At 44.4% G+C, this 27,500-nt stretch overlaps 2 protein-coding genes across 3 annotated transcripts in view; one reads left to right on the top strand and one right to left on the bottom strand.

The window, feature by feature from the left end:
- jazf1a (JAZF zinc finger 1a) overlaps window positions 1–7,015 on the top strand; it is an 18,541-nt gene extending 11,526 nt beyond the window's left edge. Inside the window, exons 3-5 of one of the 2 annotated variants that reach the window (XM_084080604.1) lie at window positions 2,508–2,701; window positions 5,102–5,271; window positions 5,805–7,015. In XM_084080604.1, the coding sequence (XP_083936730.1) occupies window positions 2,508–2,701; window positions 5,102–5,271; window positions 5,805–5,981 (541 nt within the window). In that variant the 3' untranslated portion in view covers window positions 5,982–7,015. Of the gene's footprint in view, window positions 1–2,507; window positions 2,711–5,101; window positions 5,272–5,804 lie in introns of both variants that reach the window. The other variant, XM_084080603.1, reaches the window with a different exon arrangement.
- A 5,288-nt stretch (window positions 7,016–12,303) lies between these two features.
- The window catches only part of tax1bp1a (Tax1 (human T-cell leukemia virus type I) binding protein 1a), a 29,665-nt gene continuing 14,468 nt past the window's right edge, over window positions 12,304–27,500 (bottom strand). The window contains exons 6-18 of the mRNA XM_084080382.1: window positions 26,989–27,137; window positions 26,324–26,414; window positions 24,943–25,128; window positions 23,973–24,224; window positions 22,863–23,036; window positions 22,625–22,697; window positions 21,727–22,088; window positions 21,415–21,630; window positions 18,529–18,615; window positions 16,210–16,396; window positions 15,259–15,503; window positions 13,705–13,790; window positions 12,304–13,555 (exon numbers count right to left, since the gene is read on the bottom strand). Of these exons, the coding sequence (XP_083936508.1) occupies window positions 13,345–13,555; window positions 13,705–13,790; window positions 15,259–15,503; window positions 16,210–16,396; window positions 18,529–18,615; window positions 21,415–21,630; window positions 21,727–22,088; window positions 22,625–22,697; window positions 22,863–23,036; window positions 23,973–24,224; window positions 24,943–25,128; window positions 26,324–26,414; window positions 26,989–27,137 (2,319 nt within the window). The 3' untranslated portion in view covers window positions 12,304–13,344. The remainder of the gene's footprint in view (window positions 13,556–13,704; window positions 13,791–15,258; window positions 15,504–16,209; window positions 16,397–18,528; window positions 18,616–21,414; window positions 21,631–21,726; window positions 22,089–22,624; window positions 22,698–22,862; window positions 23,037–23,972; window positions 24,225–24,942; window positions 25,129–26,323; window positions 26,415–26,988; window positions 27,138–27,500) is intronic.

Below are 27,500 nucleotides of genomic sequence, written 5' to 3'. Positions count from 1 at the left end.
TAGACATGGTGGTGAGTCATCCCTGTACCAGCAGACAAAACCACACAACACAATCACTCCTGCACACACACACACACACACACACACACACACACACACACACACACACACACACACACACACACACACACACACACACACACACTGTACAGAGCCAGCAGCATTCGCATTATTGTGTGAGTGAGTGAGAGTGCGGTGTACCGATGTCTCATGTCCTACTCAACCACTATTAAATCATTCCAAGAGAACGATGAGAAAGACAACAGGGAGAGAGAGAGAGAGGAGTGAGATGCAGGGGGAGAGAGAGGAGTGAGAGCCAATGGGAGGAATAGACAGAGTGAGAGGCAGAGAGGGAGAGGGGGAAAGGGTGTGTGGGAGAGAGAGCGTTTATTTCTGTGGTAAGTGTTCAAGTGGTGAGACTGTAAATGTCATCTCTACTTATTGTACCATGTTGAGATGACTTCACACAGGAGGAGTTCAAAGAACGACCTTGTCTCCTCATCTCCCTCTGTACCAGCAAGACCACAGAACAGCCGTAACATGCCACAAATAACAATAACACCATTACCTATTTTGTTATTGTGCTACTATTCATTTATATATATATATATAGAGGAACCTGATTTGCTTCGTTGCCGTAAGTTTCACACAAGCACAATGCAGCAAAGAAGGAATATAATAAATAAATATAGAACATTTAGTAGAGCCATATTTTTTGCATTTCGAGCAAGTGTTCAGCCCGGTTTATCGCAGGATTTAAAGACTATTCTGAAGTGTTTTGAACAAACTAGAGGTTCGGGCCGCTACGCAGCCCTCTCACCACCGATCTGACTGATGTGCTCATATATGGACATCTCTGTATCTGTCAGTCCTCGTCCCTTTGATGCCCATATATGGAGATCCCTGATGTCGTCAGTATATGTCCATATATGGGCATGCCCTCTTTAGTGGTGACTGATTTGTTTGCGCCTGATGCCATGACGACACATTGAGGTTAGACAATACACTCCATATTTGGGCGTACCTGCATTGGGAACTGGCTATGGTGACATGAGCGTGACGATGTGATCCGCCTGCCCTCCGGCCAGCCGGCCGGACCTCCCTTAAGCCTATTTTAATATAGGATGATGTTCCGCTATAAGCTTACGTTTCATGGTATTTATCCTGTGTGTGTGTGTGTGAGTGAGCAATAAGGTTTATTTACTTTTATTCACGATTTATGTCCGTTGTCTCCCTCTCTTGATGGAGAGGGGTAACTGCAACAATGTCCGAACTACAATAAAGATGTCAGCGAATCCAGTGTTCAATCCAGTACGCGATAATCTGCTTCTGATTGTCTGGAACAGGGGTAGGGAGCGCTCGGCTGTGTTAAGCTTGGACAGCAAATAACTTTATTGACATTGTCAACTAGTCAGTGTCTTAGTCACCAGGGTTGAAACATGTCTCAATTGATAAGTAAGGAAACCACTGCAGATGTGCTAGTTATATTTTACTAGTCCATACCCGGTGAAGTGCGCAGGCAAAAGTAGATGCAAATGTGGGGTTATGCCGTGTCCCGTGTAACACAGTGGGTCTGTGGATTCGACGCATGCACAGTTCGATCATTCATCCCATACCTCGCGGGGCCATCCCACAACTGGGCAGCCGTAACCATGGCAACATTCTTTGACATAAAAACGCTAATAAACAGCTAACAGTTGGGGAAGGCGAAAAATGGGCTTCGCTGTTAGGTACATTTTTTTGGTCTCACCACATGTTGGTCTCAGAGGTTTATACAATTCTAGGAGGATTAACATACTGTACCCGAGTAAGTGGGATGCCCAGAAGAGAAGAGAATTACGTTTTTTAAACGCTTTCAAGATTTAATTTTTTTTTTCAGAAATAGCAGATGTACAAGCTTGCAGGATTGGTGAGCTTGTACATCTGCTATTTTTGAATAGCCAACGCAAACATCTTAAATGACACAGATGCTTTCCCGGTCTTAACCCATTCAATACGGGAACGCATCTCTTTCATTTTAGATTTCTTTGGCTATTCAAAAATAGCAGATATACAAGTTCATTGTACAAGTTGTACGTGTGAAAATTTGTGCAAATCTTTGAATATATATATTTTTAAAGACAACATTTTTAACTCAAATATTTGCTTCTGGGGGGGTCCCTGGAACAAAATATTTTGAGATGGGGGTCCGCGGCCAAATACATTTCATTTTGGGTGGTCCTTGACATGAAAATGTTTGAGAACCACTGATATTACAGCAACATAAGTTTTTTTCAAAAAAAGTTAGGATTTAGAAGACATTTGTAGAATATATATTAAAAGATTTGCACAAATCTTCACGATTTTTCAAAAATAGCAGATCTACAACTATGAGCTTTTTAATAGCCAAAGAAATCTTAAAATGACACAAATGCGTTCCTGGATTGAATGGGTTAATGGGTTATGTGTGTGTGTGTGTGTGTGTGTGTGTGTGTGTGTGTGTGTGTGTGTGTGTGTGTGTGTGTCAGGTTCATGACGGACGCGGCGCGCCGGGAGCAGGAGACCATGAAGAAGAAGGCGCCCAAGCTGTCCCTGTCCATCACGGGGGGCATGTCCAGGAACAGCACGGCCACGCCCCCTCGCCACACCAGCGGTAACCTGACGCCCCCCGTCACTCCTCCCATCACCCCCTCCTCCTCCTTCCGCAGCAGCACGCCCACAGGTAACGCAGGTGTGTGCGTGTGTGTGTGTGTGTGTGTGTGTGTGTGTTTCCACGTGTTTTCCTGTGTCAGCGTGTCTGTATGTTTGTATATACAGTAAGTATGGTTGGGTGTGTATGGTGGTGTAGTGTGGGAGCAGTGGTGGTAGAAGTACTCAGTTTTTTTGCTTAGTCACTTAAAGGAGTAGTTCACACAAAAAACTTCTTATTTTCTATCAATTACACACCCCATGAAGCCTTTAATTCATGGAGATTAACCACATGAATGTTCGCCCGAGAATAGGGAGACTAGGGTTCATGTGGTTAAGTAAAAGTAGCAATACCACCATGTAGAAATATTTGTCACAAGTGAAAGTTCTGTATTCAAAAGTAACAAACTAAGTACAAAAGTATTTATGCCAAGATATACTAAGTACCAAATGTACTCATTATGCAGAAGAATGACCAAGTTCACAAACACATTATTGACCTGTAATCAATAGTCCATTAAACTGTCGACTTCAGTTCTTTCTCAATTAACATTTCACAACGTTTTGCTTGTAATAGCTCCTCCTTTTTCAATTACTTCTCTCTTTCAGCTCTCAATGAGAATTATTATTTCTCACACAGTAAAATCCCCAGTGATTCATTCATCAATTTGTAGTGTACAAATGTAACCAAATGGACAAATGTAACCCATTTGGTTACATTATTACATTATTGCCCTGGTCCAGTATTGATGATGACTATGAGATGAATGGAGCCCAGTGTAAAGTAGGCCTGTCACAATTATTATTACATAATCGTCTAAACGCAATTATTTGAGATTAATCGCAATCATTTTTTGTTATAAGCGTTTCCATGTTGAAAAATGTTCATACATTTTCAAATATTAAAAGAAACAGAAACGGCAGACACTTTGTGACGCGTTGTAAGCTTGTAGATCAGCTATTTCTACATTTATTAAATTATACAATATGTCAATAATGTCTTTGTACATTTAAGTTAATTGTCATATCTGCCCTGTGCAATTTTTGATCACGAAGCCTAAAAGGCAAACAGAAATAAAAATGTTATTCATCATATATTCCAATGTTCCAATGCCAAATCGCAATTATTTGAGTCACAATTAATCGTCAACTTAAATGTGTAATGGTGACGCCCCTAGTATGCATTGTTGGTGTTGTGTGGAGCTGTGCAGTGAGCAGGCCGCTCAACACTCTGCTAATTACACGGCAGCTGTCACGCTGTGCGTTGGCCTGGGACCCCGTGTTCCCCGGCCCAAAAGCAGATGTCCAATTCCAGCCCAAATGGTGGTGAGCATAGCGTTAGGTCTGGGCTTATGTGCAAAAACAGGAATATGCATGTGCGCACGCGCGCACACACACGTTTGTATTGTATTGCTATACTTGTGAGGACATCCACATTTCTTTAACGCCAACCCTGAAGCCTGAGTTGTATTCGGTTTGCGCACCGGTGTCGCGCACCGAAAATAAGCTGATCTACAAGCTTAGAACGTGTCACAGAGCGATTGCAGTGTGTGAGCTTGTGGATCTGCTCATTTCAGTGCGTGACACTGGTGCATAACTTAGTAGTACAAATCAGGCATAACCCCTAAAACTAATCGTAAACCCAACAATATCAATATCAACAACCATTTCTCTTGTGAGGACCAGTGTATTTAGCTAATTCTACTTTACTTGTGTGTAGATTTGGCCCTCAAGTATAATGACACACACACGCGCACACGCACACCTACTTTCAACATGTGCCAGGGTGCCATCCATTTCCTCATGCTGAGGTGCAGCATTTCCTGTGAAATGGTGGGGGGTCAGAGAGTGTGTGCGTGTGTGTGTTTGTGTGTGCGCGTGTGTGTGAGTGTGTTGCTCTTTGTTGCTGCCTGTGCATGTTAGTAATGTGGTATCTGGATGTGCGTGTGTGTGCGGGCGCATGTGTGAATGGAAAATGTTCTGCTCTTAGCAAAGCACTTTTTCCAGGCTCAGCGATGAGGATCACTCCCACTTAATGATCTCTTTCTCGGTGCCAACCCCCAGCCTTTTGATATACCAACACCCCCCAACACGCACGCACACACACACACACACACACACACACACACACACACACACACACACACACACACAGTGTCCCCCAACACACGCATCAGACTCCTGCAGGGTGCTTTCCAGTCATATTCTAGCCGCTAACCCAGTGTTTCCCAAACGGTTGCTCGGGACCCATTTTTGGGTCAAATACCCACTTTTATGGGTCGTGAGTAAATATCCCTATTTTTATGTCTCATAAAAATAAAATTATTGTGAAGAATTCCATACATTAAAAAACATATAAGAAACAGTGAATATAGCAGAGAAGTGGTTTAATACGATGACTAAACAAAGTGCTTTGTGTGTGGAATCTCCGCAGGCAGCGAGTACGATGAGGAAGAGGTGGACTACGAGGAGTCTGACAGTGATGAGTCGTGGACCACAGAGAGTGCCATCAGCTCCGAGTCCATCCTCAGCTCCATGTGCATGAACGGCGGAGAGGAGAAGCCCTTCGCCTGCCCCGTGCCAGGCTGCAAGAAGAGATACAAGGTGTTCTACCATTTCAATATGGGTCTGTTTGGTACTGGGGCGGGGCAAATATATCAATATTATATTGATATCATAATCGGAAATTAGATACCCTCTGGGATTTCGGATATTGTAATGGCACGATATGGCACAAAGTGTTTTCTATTCCTGGTTTTAATCAGTTTTATGCTTCAAGTTTAAACTGTTTCAAGAATAGTGAAATGGCAAATCTACGAGCTCACATCCAAGCTTAGATCAGCTATTTTCTCCATTTTAGAAAATGTTTGAAGGGAAATCATTTTGACATATGTATACCATCGCAATATTGATATTGAGGTATATTAAAAAATATCGTGACATTAGATTTTCGCCCGTAGTAATACCAGTTCGGCGGTTGTGCCTGATCAATATGGGACTGTTGGAACTGATTCCGTAATTGATGACTGATATATGTGGCCATTTTTTTCTTTTTTTTTTGATTCAGTAAAATTGTAAATTTATTCTTTTATCATTTTCCTGTATTTTCCTGTATTTCCTTGCCATGTCCTCCCCAGAATGTGAACGGTATCAAATACCACGCCAAGAACGGCCACCGCACCCAGATCCGCGTGAGGAAGCCCTTCAAGTGCCGCTGTGGGAAGAGCTACAAGACCTCCCAGGGCCTGAGGCACCATACCATCACCTTCCATCCGCCCGTCTCCACCGAGATCCTGCGCAAGATGCAGGGCTGAAAGGCCGTGCGGAGCTGCACCCGAAACCAAGCCCCAACCCAAGCATTCCTAAACCCCACCTTACCCCAACCCCCCCTGCCCCCCCCCCCCCGACACCCACTCCTACACACTAAAGGATCAAGTGCATGCTTTAAGTTTTTTATTTTGTTTTACTCTTTGCCTTGTATTACGTTATCTTTTTATTTTTTCGTTCTTATTTTATATATATATATATCTATATCACTTTGTACTTTTGAATGACGTATCTTTGTAGTTTTCAATGTTGTACATTTGCACATTCGTATATGCTATCACACCTTTTTTTTTTTTTTTTCATTTTACTCGCGTAAAGGTGCTAACTGTAAAAAACAAACAACAAGAGAGAAAAAGACAAAAAACAAAAAGGAAGCGAGAAACGCAAAGCGAGCGGGAGGAAGAGGAAATGCAACTAAGCCCTGCCCCCTTTTTTTGCCGTTGGTCTACAAATAGAAATAGAACTCCCTGTGTGTGTGAGAGGGAGGGAGGGAGGGAGGGAGGGGGGCAGTGCAGTGGGCTTAAGCCCATAAGAGTTAACTTATACAGGATATAAGAAATAGATCTATCGATATATAAAACATAGATATGTATCTGTATATAAAAAAGAAATATAAGTATTCATGAGCATATACATAAATAGTTACACTTTATTTCCAAGCTTTATTTTATATATTTCTTTCATGTTTTAGGTATCGCGTGTATTTTTTTTCCTCGTGTGTTTTATTATCTGTCAAAGTGTTCCTTTTCATTCCTTATTGACTGAGATGACCAGTGTTGCCTCAGTCCGACACTACAGCAGCATTCTTCCCTCAGTACTTCCCGTAATGCCAAGACAATAACACGATATTCCCATTTTTTAAAACATCTCGGCCAATTTTGGGTCTCAGTGCCACAGAGAGATAATAATTGTGTACCGACTCCTTTGGGGGATTTGTATTCACCGTACAATTGCACACAGGTGAAAATTACTTTTACCCATCCTAAATATTAGGAGCAGTGGGCGGGGCGCTATTAAGTGTCTTGCATTTTGACATTTTGACATGGGGGGGGGGGGGGGGGGCGGGGGTGAACTGGGTACATTCTGATTCCCAGACAGCCTCTCTGCCCACTCAGTTATGGCCTTCACAACTCTCTAGTCTCTCAAGACAGATGCGTTTGACTCCCACAATTTCCAAATGCTTCCGCCTACACGCCGCTTCCGTTTGGCCTTGGGGCGGTCGCGTAAATAACTCCCAACTGGAAAACGAAGCAGTCGAAGCCTAGCTAGCCTACTGTTTAAGCAGAAATGGACATTTGGGGTTCAACTCTTTCAGAAAGAAGAAGCTGTCACCTTCCATTGGAAGGAGACGGCTTCCTCTTCTCATCCTTTTACCCGGGTGGAATTACTGACCCGTCTCTGGAGCATTCAAAGAGTGTGGGAGGGATAGGGCTGGCTTGAGCGACTTAAGTCCGATTCATACTTGAGTCGCACAATGGCGTCGTGCGCTGAAAGTATTTTTGGCATTGCGACGCTGTCGTGCAGCGGAGCAGAAATTAGGCGTTAACTGTCCCAGGTGAGGAGTGTACCATTAGGGTTCACTGCTCATACACATGAGTATGTGACAAATAAAAGTCTTTGAATCTTTGAATTTTATCTAGGGGTGAATCCTACAGTGAGATTCTTTTATCGGCGTTCAGGGAAGGATGCTCATTTCAATGATATTTTATTGCTAAAGGTCCAACAGAATCTTTTTTTTTTTAATGTCCTTCACAGATGACGATTCATCTTCATGTTTCCATAACTTACGTTCTCACCATTTCCACACCAGGATTCCTGGTCCGGGAATCCCCAGTGCTGTGTTCATCAGATTTGGCCTTGAAACGGGGCTAAGCATCATGCTGTTTTGCTCCAGTTGCCAAGAGTTGTTGTTTTTCTAATTGTTCTCATTTTTCCATGATTGTTGCCAACAGCTCATCACTGCCAAACACTGACCATACCATGTGCCTGAGGAGGGAGGGAGGGATGGGGGTGGAGGTGCGGGTGGGGGGGGGGGACTTTAGGAGACAGTTGGTCTTCATCCAGGAGGCTGAAAATGTATGTCGCCGATCTTTTTTTAACGGCGCCTCCAAATGTCTGGATCAATGGACGGAATGTTTTTTCTTTCATGCATGCTTTCTGTGTTTAAGGGATGTATCATGTACTGTAGGTGTGGGGGACGAGTTGATTTGTATTTTTCAAGAGATTACCATCTACAACCTTTCATTGTAGATCACAGCATTCCAGTACATTGTGTGTGTGTGTGTGTGTGTGTGTGTGTGTGTGTGTGTGTGTGCACGCACAAGTTGTGAGCGTACATTGCTTTAGTTGCCCAGTGGTTCTCAAAGGGGAGTCCGGGGAGGCGGGGACCGCCAGGGTTCCATGGGGTCCCCTGCAAAATGAGGAACAGTTTAAACACTTAAAGCCCCATTTTATCTTTGGCCTATTTGAGAAATGGCTGATCTACGAGCTCGCAACTTAACGCAATCACAGCGTTATGAGCTTATAGATCGGCTGTTCATGAGAAATGTTGACAGATGTTCTCTTGGAGATTCCTGGCATAAAGTACTTCTCAAAATGGGGGTCCATGGCCAAAACACGTGTCAATTTAGGGGTCCTTGACGTGAAAATTGTTTGAGAACCACTGTTGTAGCCAAGTCTTCTTTGCAGTATCTTGGGTCCGTTGGCCCAATAGTGTTATTCCTCTCTGTGTTCCAGTGCTACATAGTTGTTCTGTGGCTGTCATGTTTTCTGTGCCAGGCTGTCACTTTGGAGCTCCTGCAGAGCAGGAGAGCGGAGGTAGAATTGTGTCACACTGCGTTGCAGTGGCCAATGATCGCATCGTTTGTTGCCTCCAGAGGGGAAAAAAACAATGCAGTGCCCATACCAAGACCCATTCATGATGTCATTTCCCCCATCATGGACTTTTTTTTTTGTACTTTCCAATGGTTCAGTGCCGGAAACATTTCTATATTCTGTAATTTTGTTGATGGGTATAGTGCAGTGACCTCCCACATGCACACACCCTCCACTCCTCCACAAGTCCGCTGTTGTTGTCATAGGCAAGCATGGCAAGTGGCCAATACAATAGGTGGTATACCCAAATTTTACAAGCACAAAGTTTACTTATAAGTTTATCGCCACGGCAGTAACTGAGCTCATCATGGCAAAGTCAGTGTTAGAGCCCGACCGATATATATCGGCCATTATTTGACTTTATATTTTTTTACAACATCGATATTTGCAATTATGCAGCTGATGTGTCCCAATCATTATAGGCGAAAATGATCAAATATTTTTTTATTGAACTTAAGAGGTTAAATCAAATAAAAAGTTCAGTTTGTGTTAAAAATAAAATGTTGCTTCTAAGTTTAATGTCAAATAGATTTTTTTAATTGATTAAAAAATGTAGCACTTTTTGACAAAATGTCATCTGTTACCATCAGTATCCGTGTTTGGGGCCCAAAAATCGGTCATCGGTCGGGCTTTACTAACCAGAGAGCTGCCCAGAAGGAGATAGTTGTGAGCAGCAGTGTTTGCGTGTAACCGACAACCTTTTTTTTCTTCTTCTATTTACCCTCGGGTGTCCTTGCCATACCTCACGGCCCAGGGAGTGAGTTTGCGTGTCGGGGATTAGAGTGGAGACAAAGAGTCGGAGGGGGTCTGTCAAACACTCGTAAAAAAAAAACATCCCCTCTCCCACCGCAGACCACTGCCGCTATGGCAACAGCTAGGACACAACTAATAACGAGGGCCAGTCGCAGTATTAAGACATGTTGGGGGGGGAGGGGGGAGCGGTGGAGGCCATGTGCATGAAAGGGAGGGAGGGAGGGATTTGGACTCATACTGTGTACAGTGAATGTATTGTAACGTGTGTCTGTCAAGTGCTTTTAAATTATATATTTTCGTATGTCAACGTGGAGACCGATGTTTCCTTTTTTTTGTATGGGGAATGGGGGGGGGGGGGGGGGGGGGGAGTGGGTTATGAGGAGAGTGACTTGTACGTGATGTCAGACTGTCTTTCTATCTACAAAAGAAGCTGCTTCATACATGTAATCAGGAAACATTTGAGAAAAAAACAGGAAAATAAATGAAAAGCTGTATATAATTAGTTGTGTTTATTTCTTAAGGTGTGTAGACATGGGATGCTTCAAATGAATGACGAGGCTACATTTTCTTCATTTCATCCTCGACTTTTGTATTAACTGCAGTCAAATAAGGCGTGGTTTCTAAATTGTGTTTAGTTGGATGTTTTTTATTGGGATGATGATGGAAGATTGGCTAGATTTGAAGTGTTAAATGGAGCTTGTACAGGTGGAAGCATGTCTAGAAAGGCTACTAAAGCCTAATGTATATGCTGTATAAATGGTCAGTATCATGACATGATACTGACCATGATATGACATGATACTGACTTGATTCTAACCATGATACTGACTTGATACCAACTATGATACTGACTTGATACCAACTATGATACTGACTTGATTCTAACCATGATACTGACTTGATACCAACTATGATACTGACTTGATTCTAACCATGATACTGACTTGATACCAACTATGATACTGACTTGATTCTAACCATGATACTGACTTGATACCAACTATGATACTGACTTGATTCTAACCATGATACTGACTTGATACCAACTATGATACTGACTTGATTCTAACCATGATACTGACTTGATACCAACTATGATACTGACTTGATTCTAACCATGATACTGACTTGATACCAACTATGATACTGACTTGATTCTAACCATGATACTGACTTGATACCAACTATGATACTGACTTGATACCAACTATGATACCGACTTGATACCAACTATGATACCGACTTGATACCAACTATGATACCGACTTGATACCAACTATGATACTGACATGATACTAACCATGATACTGATTGACTCACACAGGCTGATTGAGGGCCTGACATCCTTGTGAAAGGGCTAGTATTAACATGGTACTATGGTAACATGACAGGGCCTGTGACAGGGCCATGACAGCCCTGCCATTCAGTGCTGTAAGAGCGACCTGATGTGACAGGGCCTGACATCTAGTATATGCAGTACAATTCCAGTTAAAATCGTAAAAGGCTTGTTTTACTCTCCCTGGGAAGTAGGCTAAAAATTACATAATAATCACATACTAACCATCCATTTTAATGTAAAATGTGATATTTGGAAATCGATAAGATGTTTTCTAAATTATATAAGCAGCACTATACTCAACAAAAATAAAGCTTACATTTTAATCGGGTGTTGGCGGGCGGTAAGGGACCTGGATATTGGCCCAAGAAGGTTGAGGAACATTGATTTAGAGTTAAACGAAGCGTACTTTATTCATAAAGACCTTTTGCAATACACGTTAAAACCTCCAGTTGCATTCTCACACGACAACAGCTCGACTGGGACTTGACATACACACGTCACACACACACACACACACACACACTTGACTAAGTTGTAATTATGGTGCGTTTTATGGAACTTTTGAAAGCCTGGATACGACACGGTCAGTGGTCACCTTGAAATGGCAGTACAGTATCAGACAAGCAGAATTAGAATAATCTGGTAGTTGAGATTGAGAACGGGTTCAGCGCACATACATACAAACGCACACACACACACACAGGGACAGAAATGGACCATGAAAAAAAAAAAAAAAAACATTTAAAAGAAAATCACATTTCTAGATTCAACACAAATATCAAAGTACTTCATGAAAGTGCCTGTAACTTTGCATCCTGCCGTAGCCTTTCGGTCTGCCAAAGGCATTTACAAAACCTCCACAGTAAAACAAAAGCGCTCAGTCCAGTCCTCCTAAACATTTCACTGCACATACAGTACACGTATGAGCATGTGACAAATCAAATCTAAACGCTGGCACTGAAGACCAGGAAGTGCACGCCAGTAAGTAAAAACTATTGGTCCGTCGTTCAGCCATTACTATAGAAGAAACACATCAAAGGGGAGGTCGGGGGCGCGGTCACAAGAGCTCACACAGGACTCTCCATACAGTATCTTATAATTCTTTCATATATATATATATATACTATACAGTACATTCAGAATAAAGCCTTATTTAGTGCAGATAAATCAAAATGTAGTGCTGTTCTCTTTTAAGACGTCTGACGTCTTTGCTTGTAGAGTATTGTATTGTACACAGTAGTAGAACAGTGGCTGGTAGGGATCTGAGATCGCTTCCCATTCAAGTCGATAGAACCCCCTATCACTTTTCAATACCCCCCCCCCCCACACACACACACACACACACACACACACACACACACACGGACAGACATGGTGCTTCCATACACAAATACAGAATCAGACTGTTAAAAACACATTCAAATGTATCCAATACTGATTTGTGCTTAGAAGCAGCTTTGTATCCAACCCACCCTACGTCCTCTCTAAGCTTGTCAGTGTCAAAGTACCAAATATGAAGCAACGTCTTGACTAATGATTGACCGACTGCTTTTCACTGGCAAACCCTACTTTATTGTGTAATGATGAAGCAATTGAGCTGACTCCCAACAAGGAAACTTCCACCTTCAGGACGGTGACCTGACATGTAGCGGGACTCTTTTACTAACAGTTACTTGGTCTTTTTGTTTCAAAGGTGGAAAGTTTATCGTTATGTTTTGCTCTGAATGAGCTACTGTATATATTCATGCAGTGATGATGGCACTATAACGCCTTGAAGCAGAGAGAGGATGTTCATATAGAGACATAACAAGACCAGGATTGGGGATCGTTTCTTTTGACTGTTACTGATACCATATTCGATACGGCTTAACAATCAGAAAGAAGTTGACGTATGTTAAATCATATTTAGTTTTCATTGAAGACAACTCTAGGCCCTCCAAATATTATTATATCAGACAGAAGGCAAGTGACACATTTTAAGTTTGGTCAAAACTTGCTAAATATTGAAGTGTGTGATTTTCAGGTTTTCAGATACTCTGAACTGGATACTTATAGAACCGGGTTTCGATCCCCATCCCTAGCCATGACAGTCCGGTGCTAGCCCTGTCTCTATGGTCCCTTTGACACTACACTTTTCTAAAACAAAAAAGAAAAGAAAAATCAATTCAGTCCTTTTCACTGGCGGATGAGGTCCTTTTCTACTCTGTGTCAGGATTGCCATATTAATGATTGAATACGAACAGAGCAAACTGAGTCAAGATCTGCTTTCGAAAAACACCCAGTCCAAGTGAACACATTTTTTTTTTAGATTGTCCTTTCGGTGTCCAAACCGCACCCACCAACCCTGCCCGACTTAAACCCCGCCCACCCCGGAGTGGGAGGGGCTACTCAATCTGGTCAAAGTTGAGCACGTGGCCGTCAAAGTGTGTGAGGACGTGTCTCTCGAAGAGCTGCTGCTGGCAGTTAAGCGGGAACTGTTCGGAGCAGACTGGGCATACCTTCCAGTGACTCTCCACGTGCTGCTCGAAGCTGCGCTGCTCAAAGTGCGGCGGGAAGATCACCTCGCACAGCGGGCAGCGCCTGTGCACGTCGTTGCTGGGAGGGGGATGACAGAGGAGAGGACAGGGGGTGAGATCAGGGGACATAGCTCTTTATATACTACAGAGACAATGTGAGAAATTCTTTGGGCACTTCTGTGGAGGCCTATGTTTGTACATGTGTGTAGTCATGTGCATGTGTGTTACCTGGAATCAAAACAGAAGCTGCGCCGGGCATCATTGCGTCTGCTGGACGCAAGGTGATCACATGGTGGCTGGGCCGCATCAACCACCTATGGCCGCCACACACACACACACACGTGCGCGCACACACACACACACACACACACACACACACACACACACACACACACACACACACACACACACACACACACGCACACAAGCTTTATTGTTTTATCTTTTGGACAGTTATGTACAAATATATGTTCATGTATATGCATACAAATGGTTTGAATCGATCATTCAAACTTGATTAACCATTGAAACAAGACAATTTACAATTTAGGCATTTCGCCTAAAATTGACACTCTTAATCCAGAGCGATTTACAGTAACGGTAAACACGAGGTAATACATCAAATGCATAGAGATAGTAATCTAGGATCATAGGTAAACCAAGAACCTATCACCAGTCTAAACAGTATAAAATAAAAAGACAAAATTTTGCCATAGGGTACTTAAGTTATATGTTTTTGCTAGGGTTATCGATTCAGATGTTTTAATTGAATGTGTGGGTTAGATTTGTTGCATGTTTGGAGTAACCTGCAACATGGTTGAACCCACACTGATTGACTCACACTGATTGGCTCAGCTGAGTATAAAAGGCTGCCAGAAACAAACATACTCAGTTTTAGTTGTAGGACGTGGAGCTGCCGACCACCATGCCACATTCCGCTGCTGATGCCCTTAACCTGTACACTTTGGATGAATAAAAGCACTTTGGTTGCAATTTACACCTGACTCTGTGCTGTTTCCAGCCGCCTATTGGGCCAGTCCTTTACAAGACCATTGATCTTTCAAACTGGACAACTCACCGCTCGCATTAGACCACTGACCGTTCAAACTACACCAGTGGTTCTCGTTTTAATTTCAAGGACCCCCGTAACTCTGAGATACAGACCTGTATGGTCCATTTGGACCCCCTTAAGGAACCTTGAGGGTCCCTGGACCCCCCACTTAAAGCTGAAACTGGACCACGGACTATTCATACAACCCGTAGATGTAAAACAAATATTATTAGTTCCTTTTTATCTGCATAATTTAGTAATGACAGCTGTTAATTGTGCTGCTGTGCATTTTAAAAGCAGTATGCGTGTGTTTGTAGTGAAGTTTGCATTTGCACGCACATCTTGCACTAACTGATTACAGAGCCCGGCCTAATTTCTCCCAATTAGCCTCTCCTAGCCCTCGTTACGGGATCCCAGGCTCTCTCTCAGGCTCAGAGAGAGTGACGCTAATTAGAGCTTCATGTAAATGAGCTCAATGCTTCAACTCTCTGGTGGCGGTGGGGGTGAAGCAATCCGTTCACATGATCCAGCCAGCATGAACACCAAGAGAGATACAGACTGGATAGAGGGAGAGCAACATGAGCTCCTTGGCTACCCATTATGTGTAGAGCGTTTCAGAAGGAAAAGGCTGAGGAAATATATTCCTTTTGCTCCATAGAGAAATGCATTTCATAAATTTAGGAGAGAGGTTTTTTTTTCGTGACTTTGTCTTTGCATCTGGGTGGACTCACAGTGGGGGGTGTTGGCTCGTCCGGGGGGTGCTCCAGCCCGTCGGGGGGGCTCATGCTACGGGAGGGCTGGATGCAAACCACCCGCCCCTGGTCCCAGGACGCTGCTCCTGGCGCGAGGACGTGCCCAGGACCGCCCTCCTCGGGGCTGGGGGGGTTTATGGGGGGAGCGCAGGGCTGTGTGCAGGGCGGGGCCTCCGGTGGAGGACGGGATGTCTGGTCAGGGGACAGCGCTCCGTCACCCCCATCTGGGTGGCGAGAAAAGATAAAAATGGTACTATTACCCAACTAATTAACTAGAATGAGGAGAGAGAGAGAGAGAGAGAGAGAGAGAGAGAATGGAGATAAGGGTGGGAGAGTTTAATAGAATTTAGGCATTTAGCAGATGCTTTTATATACAGTAGAGCATTGGTTCTCACTTTGGGGTCCTTGGGGGGGTACCAGGGGGTCCCCAGCAAAATTCGTTAATAAAGCGTCACAATCATTTCAACCCCTTTATCCATATTTTATACTTGGTCTATTAAAAAATAGCAGATATACAAGCTCATAGTGCGGCACCGAGTGTCACGCTATGAGCTCGTAGATCTGCTATTTTTGAAAACTTGTTTTTGCAAATCTTTGAATATATATATATTTTTAAAGCGAACATTTGTAACTGAAATCTTTGCTTCTGGGGGTCCCTGGAACAAAATATTTTTAGATGGGGGTCCGTGGCCAAATACATATCATTTCTTTCTCATCATTTCTTTCTCAGTTCTTGCCATGAAAAGGTTTGAGAACTACTGCAGTAACTTACAAATGCGAGATCAGATATCAAATATTTGTATAGAGGTTCAGCCAATAAATCTGTTTATTTGTTTTCCAAGTTAAAGATTTATTTGTTATCTTTTTTTTTTTTTTTTTTACATCTTGAAGTAACAAGTAAGACTGACAGATCATGGCCCACAGGCGTACCTCGGGTGTTATCGGTGGAGTAGGGGTTTCCGTACTGCAGCTCGGCAGGTCTGTACGGTACAAGAGGTGGCGGGGAGGGGTCCTGAGGGTAGGGCAGTGGGTAGCGCAGGACCACCGTCTGCTGGACCTCTGCTCCATGAACCCCAGCCTCTTGGTCCCTCTGTCTGCACACGTACCGCTGGAGCTCCTGTTGGACACATAGAGAGAGAGAGAGAGAGAGACATAGAGAGAGACAGAGAGACAGACAGAGAGAGAGAGAGAGAGAGGGAGTCAAATACAGAAATTGAAGCTTATCTGTGCACAATATTTGCCAAGTACAGCCGTATACAGAAGGGATGCAAATGATCAATTACTTCATTCATTGATAGTTTATAACCCTATCGATCGATTAATTGATGAATTGATAAGCAGCGTTTTTTAGGACAAAAAGGAAATTCCTTCTCCAAAACCGAAAATGAGTGCATAAACATAATTGCCTTGATGTACATAACATTAACGAGCGTCAACGAGCATCAGCTGGACACAGACACACACACACCTCCCCTCTACAGTGCTCTATGGAGTCTGTCTCATTTCTCTCCAAAACCCTTGAATATGATGGAATATGATTAAGGATTACTGTGATTATGGTAAGTTCACATTTGATATCACACACACCATACCTGTAACTTTCACTAGCCCAAAATAATCGATAAATGATTTAATAGAGTAAATTCTTAACAGCAATTAATCGATTATAGATTAATTGTTAACATCCCTAGTATACAGTGATGTACAGTATGTGGCATCCACATAAAGCAAAGTTAATAAACACGCATCAGCTCAAGAGCTTTCTCCGCGTAAGAGAGATCTTCAAGAGAGCGAGGTTTGAGCTTAGAAAGAAAGTTTTTCTTTGCGGCATTACGTTAACCTCAGTGGCAACTGCCCTTTGCAGCGAGGTCTGAGGCAAAAGCATTAGGCAAAAGCATTACCCTACTCATTACCGTAATGAGTGTCAAACTCTGTCTCCCACTGCTGACGCCAGAGCTAGCTCTATCTCGCTTCCTTCTCCCCTCCCTTTCCCCTCCACACTTCCTTCCTTCCCTCTGCCCCCTCCTTCACTCCTTTCGTCTCCGTCCTCTTCCTTTCTTCCCTGACCTCCTCCTCCTGATGAGTTCATTAGCGCGCTCCTTTGCGGTTTAACATTTAAACCGAGGTTGGGAGGGTTGAAACAGACACGCTGCATGGCATTTGCACTGCTTAATGGCACCGTGGCACAGTGGTGACAGAGTCAGGTATGGATGTATTCATTAGTGAGGAGAGGAGAGGAAGAAGTAGAGGAGGTTGAGACGAGGACTTACATAGGAAGCACATACTATTGACATATACTGTATGTACGTGATGCGTTTTCTGCAGATGGTGTGGCTATGCTGATACAGTACACAAATGTCTTTGTGTGATGGCTGACTCAGCAGCCACACATAAAGACTATAATGTATGGTAACTCTTCCTTTTGGTTTATATATTTAGTGTGTTTATTTTCAGTTGGACATTATTAACAAGTTGAAATGACATAATTTATTATTTGTTTTTCTATGAGTTTATTTGCATTTGATTTGACTGAGTTTCTTTGAGTTACCAGTTCTGTGGGAGGTGCTGACTAACATACATGGGCATGATGGGCTGGCCAAAGCAATGGGGATCAGCTGCTCCAGATCTACAGCTAATTGGAGAAATTGGACTGCACCACAGTCCCTCTGTACCATGGGGTGGGGCAGGGGTTTTGAGTGTGTTTCAATTGTAGTCTTTGTCTTTTCCCCCTTTTGTATTAACAGTGGTTTGACCCGTCCCTATATATGTCCACCTCCTGTGTCATTCTGGTTAGTTCAGTTTTCAGTTCAGTTGTGTTGTTCAGTCCAGTTTCTGTTTAGTTATTTAGTTTCCTTTGTGTTATCAAACCTTTTGATTTGCAACAACGGAAAAAAGAAAAGAAATAAAAATAAATAAAAAAAGAGAACAATATTTTAAAACCAACAAAGTTTTCCCTGTGTCTCTCCTTCCGACCAACTCAGTCCCTGACACTTTGACAGCAGAGCCTGTGGGCCATAATTCCCAACCCAACCCATCGGCTTCACGGATTGGCACGTCACGTTTGTGTTGCTGCACAAAGTGGTCGTGTGCAGACTCCTTTCATTCCATTCCATTTTACAGGGCAATGCATGACATCTCTGTATCTGTCTGTCAGTCTTAAGGGTCCATCTGTCTCCTATTCATACCTATGTATCATCAACACAACACCAGTTTTTGACTGTTTGCCCGCTTGATGCCGCTATAGCTTACCTCCTGGAGATGCTCCTTGTCTTGCAGAGCCTGGGCCAGACTGCGTTTCAGCTCTGTCACCTCACTGGCTCGCTCCGCCATGTGTACCTACAGGACCACTCATATTTATTATTTGTGTACGCACACTTACTATTGCACACATTTCCATGTGTGCGATAGTAAGATGATAACAGTAATAGACTTTATTGATACAGCAATTTTCCGAACAGCAGTGGCAAACACAAGTGATGAAGAATTATATAAAATGTTAAGGAAATAGTAATCTGTAAATTCACACAAACACAACACAGCAAAGTGAGAAATGTAATCCAACACCGTAATATATAGAAAAATAAAATCGGAGGAACAGCCCTAGTACAAGAAGTGAACAAAACTTAATTTGCTTGATGGATTTCTATTTCCTCTGAAGGCCTTTTAAATGTGTGGCACAAACTGTTGAACACACAGTGAAATCCTGTGTTTATATATCCAGTTGTAACTCTGAGAGTTAAATGAGCACTGAGGATTTTACTGTGTACATGATCCAAGCCACAGAAATATAGGTTTGCATATAGAGAAAGACAGAGTGTGAGAGAGAGCGTGTGTGTGTGTGTGTGTGTGTGTGTGTGTGTGTGTGTGTGTGTGTGTGTGTGTGTGTGTGTGTGTGTGTGTGTGTGTGTGTGTGTGTGTGTGTGTGTGTGTGTGTGTGTGTGTGTGTGTGTGTGTGTGTGTGTGTGTGTGTGTGTGTGTGTGTGTGTGTGAGAGAGAGAGAGAGAGAGAGAGAGAGACCAGGGGATGGTAGTAAATCTCTCTCTCTGTCTCTCTGAAGCAGGCCTGAGTCAGTGGGATAGTTTACATGGCTGGCTGCCTGCCCTCCCCTCCTCTCATCTCCTCTCATCTCATCCCATTACAAAGGCTCCAGCTCCCACACTGAACAATGTTTCTCTTTCTCCATCAGATTTGTCCGTCCATCTGTCCATTCCCATCTTCACTCTCGCTCCACTATCTTTTGTATCTATGATCGGTCTATCTCTCTCTCTGTCTAGAGTCTCTATCTCTCCATCTGACTGTCTCTTTCTCTCTCCTTCTCTCTCTCTCTCCCAGGGGATTTACGGCTCATCTTTAATGGGTTAAGTTCAGGTGAGAGGAGTCTGTGAGAGTCAATGTCCGTTCTCTCTCTCTCTCTCTTTCTCCCCCTCTCTCTCCCTCCCTCCGTCCACTCCTCCTGGGTGGCTGGCGTAAACAGTCATAAAGCATGGTGTTCTTTGCGGCTGACTCCGTGTCAGCCTGCGGGCCATTAGCGAGGTCTGACGGGCCCAGGGGTCGTTCACCCCACAGACTGGGAGTCTCTATCAAAGACGACGGCCAGTCTTATTTACAGCGCCGATAAACACGCGCTCCCCTCGGCCAGATCAAACACTGAGCGAGCTGGGATGACGTTCCAGGACGGGCGGACGGGCGGGCACATGCAAACATGCGGCGGATGCACGCGGGCATGTGGCATGTGCACGGGTACCGGATCGTGTGTGCACCATACTTTTACACATAGACCTGTGTGCCGTGAACCTGATAAACCTAGACATATGAATTATCCACAGAGGACTGAGAGAAATATAAATAAACAACAAAGAAGAGAAGTGATTTTTACAGTGAATGTACTGATCTAGGAACAGCCTCCCATGCATGGCAAAGGAACGGAATGCTGCTTAGGGTGTGTGTGTGTGTGTGTGTGTGTGTGTGTGTGTGTGTGTGTGTGTGTGTGTGTGTGTGTGTGTGTGTGTGTGTGTGTGTGTGTGTGTGTGTGTGTGTGTGTGTGTGTGTGTGTGTGTGTGTGTGTGTGTGTGTGTGTGTGTGTGTCTGTATTTATTCCAGCAAAGATTAGCTTAGGTTTAGCTTAGCACGCTAGGGCATGCAGAAATGGCTAGTGTATTGTATTTTTACGACGTGGCGCCTAAGGAGAGAGCAGTCTAGGAGCATTTGGGTGTCCCTCCGCGCATCCATATTTGGGCAAGACTTACCTCATCAACATGAGGTCATCAACATGATGTCAGAGATCCACAAGGAAAACATGCTGTTACTAGACCCTGTCTTGCTAATTTATACTGCTGTTTCGGTTATTAATGTATTGCTATTTTTGGCATTTGTTGCTGCAATGTCAAGAAGCTATAATGCAAGAGTTTTACACTCTTTTTTTAATGGGATGTAACCATAAAGAATCTTGCATCTCTTGACTCTAGTGGGCGTAGGGGAGGGGTGGGTTCAAGTGCCTTGCTCAAGGGCACTCTTAGTGCGATAGTCACTTCTTGGCAGTGATATTAACCCCAGCCGGTGAGAACATTGGAATCTGGCCGCCTTCCAGTCAGAAGGTCAGAGTGGATCAGAGCACAGTGGGTTTGTCTTGTATGAGTTGTTATTATGGGTTGATTATAGCGTCAGGCTGATCCAGCAGTTAAGAGCATAGAGTCTATGGTTGTAACTCAACGTGCATAAGACTGTCAGTTGCAAGCTGCAAATGTAAATAGTAAAAGCTATGAACCGTGAGGAAATAGTCCACTGTACTACCGTAAAACTAGTCATTTTCAAACTGTGGGTCATGACCCATAAGTAGGTCACTGCAGGGGGCCAGGTGGGTCATGGGATGGCCACAGTAAATTGCATACACATGCATTCTTTCTGAGTGATTATTGTTTAAGCTCGACACAAGTTTAATTTACGGTATTTAAAATACAATTTCACTGACTAATTGTGATAACAGATATTCACAGCACTTTATTATGAATCGTAAATTATATATAGAATAATATTATCATTATTATATGCGAAATATGCATGATCTTGACATGCCGTGTCACAGTAGCATGTTTGCAGACTGAACATGGGAATATGTGCATTTTTTTTTTCACTCACTCTGAAGCGTTCCTCCTCGTAGGCCAGCCGTTGCTTGAGCGTCTCATTTATCGCACACTGCTCCCGCCACTTCTCCTCCATCTGCGCCAGCTCCTCCTCCACCCAGCGCGTCTCCTGCTCCTCCTTCTCCACCTCCTCATCGCTCCTTGCCCCCTCCTCCGCCACCTCCTCCATCTCCGCCGTGCTGCCTGCCTCTTCTTCATCATCCTCCTCTTCCTCTTCCTCCCCCGAGCTCTCCTCTCCCTCCCCTTCCTCCTCCTCCTCCTCCTCCTCTTCGTTCTCCTCGGCGCTCCTCCTCCTCTCGTTCTCCACCTCCACCCAGCTCGTCATCCTCAGAGGGCTCTCCCTCCCCTCCTCCTCCGCTCGGTCTTCCTTCTCTCCGTCCTCCTCGCCCTCAGCCCTCTCCTTCCTCTCCTCGTCTCCCTCCCCCTGCCTCTCCTCTTCCTCCTCCTCTGTGGCGCTGCACGTGTCGTCGCTTGTGTCCGTGCGCGTGTCGATGTGTGTGTCAGCGATCGAGTCGATGTGTGTGTCGGAGATTGTGTCGATTTGTGTGTCAGGGGGCGTGTCGATTAGTGTAACAGTGTGTGCGTCGGTGTGCGCAGGCGGTTCTTCGTGGCTGAGGAGTAGTGGTGTGATTGTCATATGTCTTCGTAGAACTGTGGCAGAGATGCTTTCTGTAAACACAGAGTAGATTAAAAGATTAGATTGCAGTTTGTAATCTAGTAGATCTATAAGGTCAGTAAGGTGGCAGTAAGTCCTAATGGCCTAATGGCTGCAACAGGTCCTTTTTTATGTCTTGTTTGCATTTTTAACCCATGAACAGTTTTCTGAAAAACTTATGTTGCTATGTCAGTCAGTGGTGCTCAAACCTTTTCATGTCATATATTTGGTTACAAATGTTCGCTTTAAAAATATATATATTCAAAGATTTGCCAACATTTTCTTTACAAGACGGGGTCTACTAACAGCATGTTTTCCTTGTGGATCTCTGACATCACCTCGATGACCGTGCGTGCGTGTGTATGTGTGTGTGGCCGTGCGTGTGTGTGTGTGTGTGTGTGTGTGTGTGTGTGTGTGTGTGTGTGTGTGTGTGTGTGTGTGTGTGTGTGTGTGTGTGTGTGTGTGTGTGTGTGTGTGTGTGTGTGTGACTGTGCGTGTGTGTGTGTGTGTGTGTGTGTGTGTGTGTGTGTGTGTGTGTGTGTGAGGTAACCTTCAGTGGGTGACTCTGGACTAGGGATCATTGTCTCCTGTATCGTCTCAGTGGCTGCATTCCTCTTTGACTCCTGCAACAACAACAACAATGAATCAACAGCAGTCCCAGTAACACAATTGTTTCAGAATAAAAGTCCTTGGGTGTAAAAAACAGCCATCCATTATTCTTCCTCCCTTATGATTTATTCATTGTCTGATGGGAGCGTGTCGGAGTGTGCGTTGCGTTGTGCGCTCACCCCCTGCGTCTCGCTGAGCTTGGCCACCTGCCTGCGGAGGCGCTGGCACTCCCTGTACTTCTCCTTGTAGTGCTCGGCGGCCATGTGGAGGCGCAGCTTCAGCTCCTCCACCTCTCTCTGCAGTTCGGCCTCCGCCTCCGACACCACCGACCCCTCGCCGCCGGTCCCCACGGCCTGCACAGAGGAGGAGGAAGTGGTGGTGAGAAGACGGAGGGCCAGAGGGGGAAGAAGAGAGAGAGAGCAGGGAGGAGAAGAGGGGGGGGGGGGGAGCAGAGGAGCGGCAGCGGCTCAGGTGTAGAGTGGCCGGATGGGAACCATGAGGTTCCCAGTTCGATCCCGGGCTCCCACCAGAGTTAGTGTCGAAGTGTCCTTAAGCAAGACACTGAACCCATGGTTTCCTCTGCCATCGGTGTATGAATGTGTGTGTGTGTGAATGTAATGCACAATCTATGTAAAGCGCTTTGGATAAAAGCCATGTATCCTCAAAGGAAAATCTCTAAGAATTTGGAATAAATTATGCATCCTTGGTGCTGAAGTAAGACCAGCTGTTATTTGCCTGAATGAACAAATCAATCACCTGACCCTTCGAATGGCTTAAAGCAGGGGTCTTCAACGTTTTTCAAGCCAAGGACCCCTTAGCTGAGAGAAAGATGAAGCACCACTACATTCATGTTAATTGTGTGTTTTCAGATAAACTTTCAATACTTTGTAAACTTGACCTTTGGCTTGGTACTTGGTCCGCTCTTTTTTCCCTCTACACCAAACCTCTTCGCAGAAAATAGCCGATCTACAAGCTCACAAAGCCTCGCAGTGTGAGGGGTTCTGAGCTTGAAGAACTGCCATTTTTGGCTTAAGTTCATTGAGCTAGACATGCATTGATTTAGATTACGTTAACACAGACTCATTGCCTTTACTGTTGTGCATATAGTCGCACCGCAGGATGGATCATGCTTACTGTTGAGTGTAGTGTAGTGTAGTCACCCCCCAAAGGCCCGCTCTGAGCCAGGAGCAACCCTGGTAACATCATGATACATCATAATGCAACGCCATAATAATTTAATGACATCATAATATCATCGTGAAATAGTAGCGGTCCCAGCGGCGACTCACTGCCTCCATGTGTGTGGCGCTCCTGACGCGCTCCAGCCGGCTCTCCATGCGCAGGCACTCGTCCTGGGCGTCGGCCAGGCTGGCGCGCAGCTTGTCGACCTCCAGCCGGGCGCGGTACAGCTCGGCCACACTGCGGTCGCGGGCGCCGGCCGTGTCCCGCAGCTCGGCGGCCAGCATGGACGCCTGCTGCCTGGACGCCTGGAGCTGGTCGTCCGTCTGACGGAGCTGCTCGCGCACGCGGGCCAGCTCCGCCTTGGGGGGAAGAAGGGGAGCAAAGAGAGAGAGAGAGATTTATGTTTGTAACAACTTCAATGATGATCAATACATCTTCCTATATTGACACATTCCCTGCCATTGACGTAGATGTACGTCAATTCCACACAAAAAAAATGAATGGACGGATGTGACGTCATCCCAAAAAATTACACTTCCGTCCACTCCTATGTTATGAGTTGTCGAAAAACACATCTAGCTCGGATTTCTTATTTTTTTGGTGAAAACGAGCCTTATTCAACGGCCGATAGCAACAAAATGGCCGATCGCGGTTTCAACATTTTTGTAACACCTTTAGTGTAATATATACATGGCATATATCGTCTTTGTCGGGTAGAAACAGTTACTTTTCAGGAGATGTAAAACAAAAAAGAGAACTTCCAATTAATTCAATGCAGTTATTATTTAGTCACAAGCTCTTGTTAATACTTTTCATTGGTTTAATATATAAAACCACAGACACACTTAACCACTGTCACTTCCAAAATTTGTCAAAATTAGCGAAGATCGCTGATCTACAAGATCGGCTATTTTCGCTACTTTTGTGTACAGTAGGGCATTAATTTACAAAAAAATATAACGACGATATAAAAGTATATACAGAGTATATGTATATATACATATATGTGTGACTTTCCTCTCTTTCTCTTTCACCCTTTCCCCTCCTCCTCCTCCTCCTCGGGCCTCTCTCTCTTACCTTGTCAGCCCGGTATGCCAGCAGCTCTTTCTCCAGACTGTCCCTCTGGACCACACAGCCTCTCAGTCTGTCCATCTCCTCCTGGAACTGGGCGATGGTCACCTCGCGGTTCAGCTCCACCGCCTTCAGCATCTGCAGCTCCGCACTCAGCTTGGTGTTCTCCTGCTCCGTGCTGCGCAGGTGGGCCTGGACAGGCCGGGCACACATGCAGGCACACACACACACACACACACACACACACACACACACACACACACACACACACGCACACACGCACACACGCACGCACGCACGCACACACACAAAAACAGATGTACAAACAGACATACAGGAAAGAGACGCACAGGAAAAAAGAAAGATAGGCAGTCAGAATGATAAATACAGACAGAGAACATATGGTACAGTAAATGCATATGTTACAGGAAAGCGGGAAATGTCGACAGTTTCCAACAGACCGGTAAATCTCTACATTTCCCGGGAAATGTATAGACCCAGCACAATGGGAAATGAGGGAGAAAATATCAATTAGACCTCTTCAGCCACTTGTACTCCTGTTTTCATTCTGCAGTCTCTGAAGTGATTTTGTCGCATTCCTAAGCCAATAATTTGATGACCGGCAGTGGTTCCGATAGGAGACACAAAGAGTCTCCTTTGTGTCTCCTACCGGAACTGCTGCCTACCGGTCCGCTGGTCATCAAATTATTGGCTTAGGAATGCGACAAAAACAAAAAAACATCCACAAATTCAAGTCCATGTGTGACTAATCGATAAAAAGAAAGTATTCCTTTAAGGGTCACTGTGTTTTCACTTTGGCTTACTTCTCATTAAGCAGGCTGTCTTGTTTTGTTTCACTCAATTCTGAAACGGATGCAAACGTATTCCATCCACCACGGCTTGCCAATTCGGACAGCACGCCCCGTCGGCACGCGAGGCCATCTGTGGATCGGTGTAGGCACTCGCTGTCAGCACACCTGGCTTAGTTTCAAGTGATGTACGTGTAGTGAAGTCATGTGTGTAAAACCATTCTTTATTCAGAGGTGAGAGCGGAAAAAAAAAAAAAGTGCTCCTCCTTCTGCCCTTCCAATCTAGGACTAAGCACCTCAGAGCATTCTTTTTTGATTGATTGAACTCTTTATTAACAGTTTGCAAAAAGTACAGTTATACAATAATGCTAAAAGGATAAAGCCCTGAGGGGCTTGTTTCCATTGTGGTCCTGGTCCTTCTGTAGTCCTTATGAGTTCTGACACATCACACACACACACACACACACACACACACACACACACACACACACACACACACACACACACACACAGCGCTATATCTAAAGAGCTACAGCTCCAGCTACCTCCTTTTAGCTTTACCACGGTGTGGGTCTCACCTTGTAAAGGTCTCGCTCATCCTTCTCGTTCTTCAGATGGCTCTCCAGGCTGTCCCTCTCTGCCGCCAGGGCCTTCAGACGGTCTCGCAGACTGACGGACGGACACACAAACCACCCGTCACATTTGTAAAGTGTTGTTTACTCGGGAAGTAGCACGGAGCAAAAGTGCTGGGGTCCTCATTTCAACACAACACAATAATTCAGGGGTCTTTAACCCCTGAATTATAAGTACTTTACTAGAGTATTTCCAATTTTCAATACTTTTACTTCTATTCCACTACATCTCAGAGGCAAATATTGTACTTTTACTCCACCACAATTATTTGAAAAATGTAGTTACTAGTTACTTTGCAGATATAAATTACTATATTCTAAAACATACATTAACCACTTTAGCCCTATTTCATACATAGGCTATTTGAAAATCTATCGATCTATAAGCTCACAACGCTTTTAGATTGTCTATTTTCAAACATTAGTACTTTTACTTTTGTTACTTTAAGTATATTTCGATGCCAATACTTTTGTACTTTTACGTAACATTTTGAACACAGGCCTTTTACTTGTAACGGAGTATTTTAATATTGTGGTATTTCTACTTTTACCCACGTAAAACATTAGAGTACTTTTTCCACCACTGCTGTGTTCAGTTCTCCTCCACTCACCAGTCCAGCTCAGTCTCTTTCTGCAGGCCTCTCTGGGTGACTCCCAGCAGGTCCTCCTCCAGCTGCCTCACCCGGTCCGTGGCCTCCGTCAGCCTCCTCCTCACCTCCTCTCGCTCCTCCGACAGGCCCTGTGAGGAGCGCAGCAGCTCCTGCGGGAGCAGACAGAGTGGGGGACCAGTTGGACTAGTATAGCTTCTCAGTTTAGGTCAACCGTTATTGTTTCACATCCCAGTGGTCCCTCAACCTTGTTTCCTTGATGACCCCCGTGGTAACTGCTGGATTTATGTCTTATGTTCCTGCATGGATGTGAGAGCTATACGGAACCATAGCCACGTCAAACAGTTGCAAATGCATCGATTTAAAGGGATAGTTCACCCAAAAAAAAAACGTATTTTCTATCAATTACACAGATTTTTTTTAGTTGTCGACTCATTCCTGAGCCAATAATTTGATGACCGGGTGTATTTCCGGTAGGAGACTCAAAGAGACTCCTTTGAGTCTCCTACCGGATA

The sequence above is a fragment of the Gymnoscopelus microlampas genome, assembly GCF_963454915.1.
Source record: "Gymnoscopelus microlampas genome assembly, chromosome: 15".
Classification (NCBI taxonomy): domain Eukaryota; kingdom Metazoa; phylum Chordata; class Actinopteri; order Myctophiformes; family Myctophidae; genus Gymnoscopelus; species Gymnoscopelus microlampas.
Note: the sequence above shows the minus strand (reverse complement) of the source record. Positions and strands in the feature narration are given on the sequence as shown.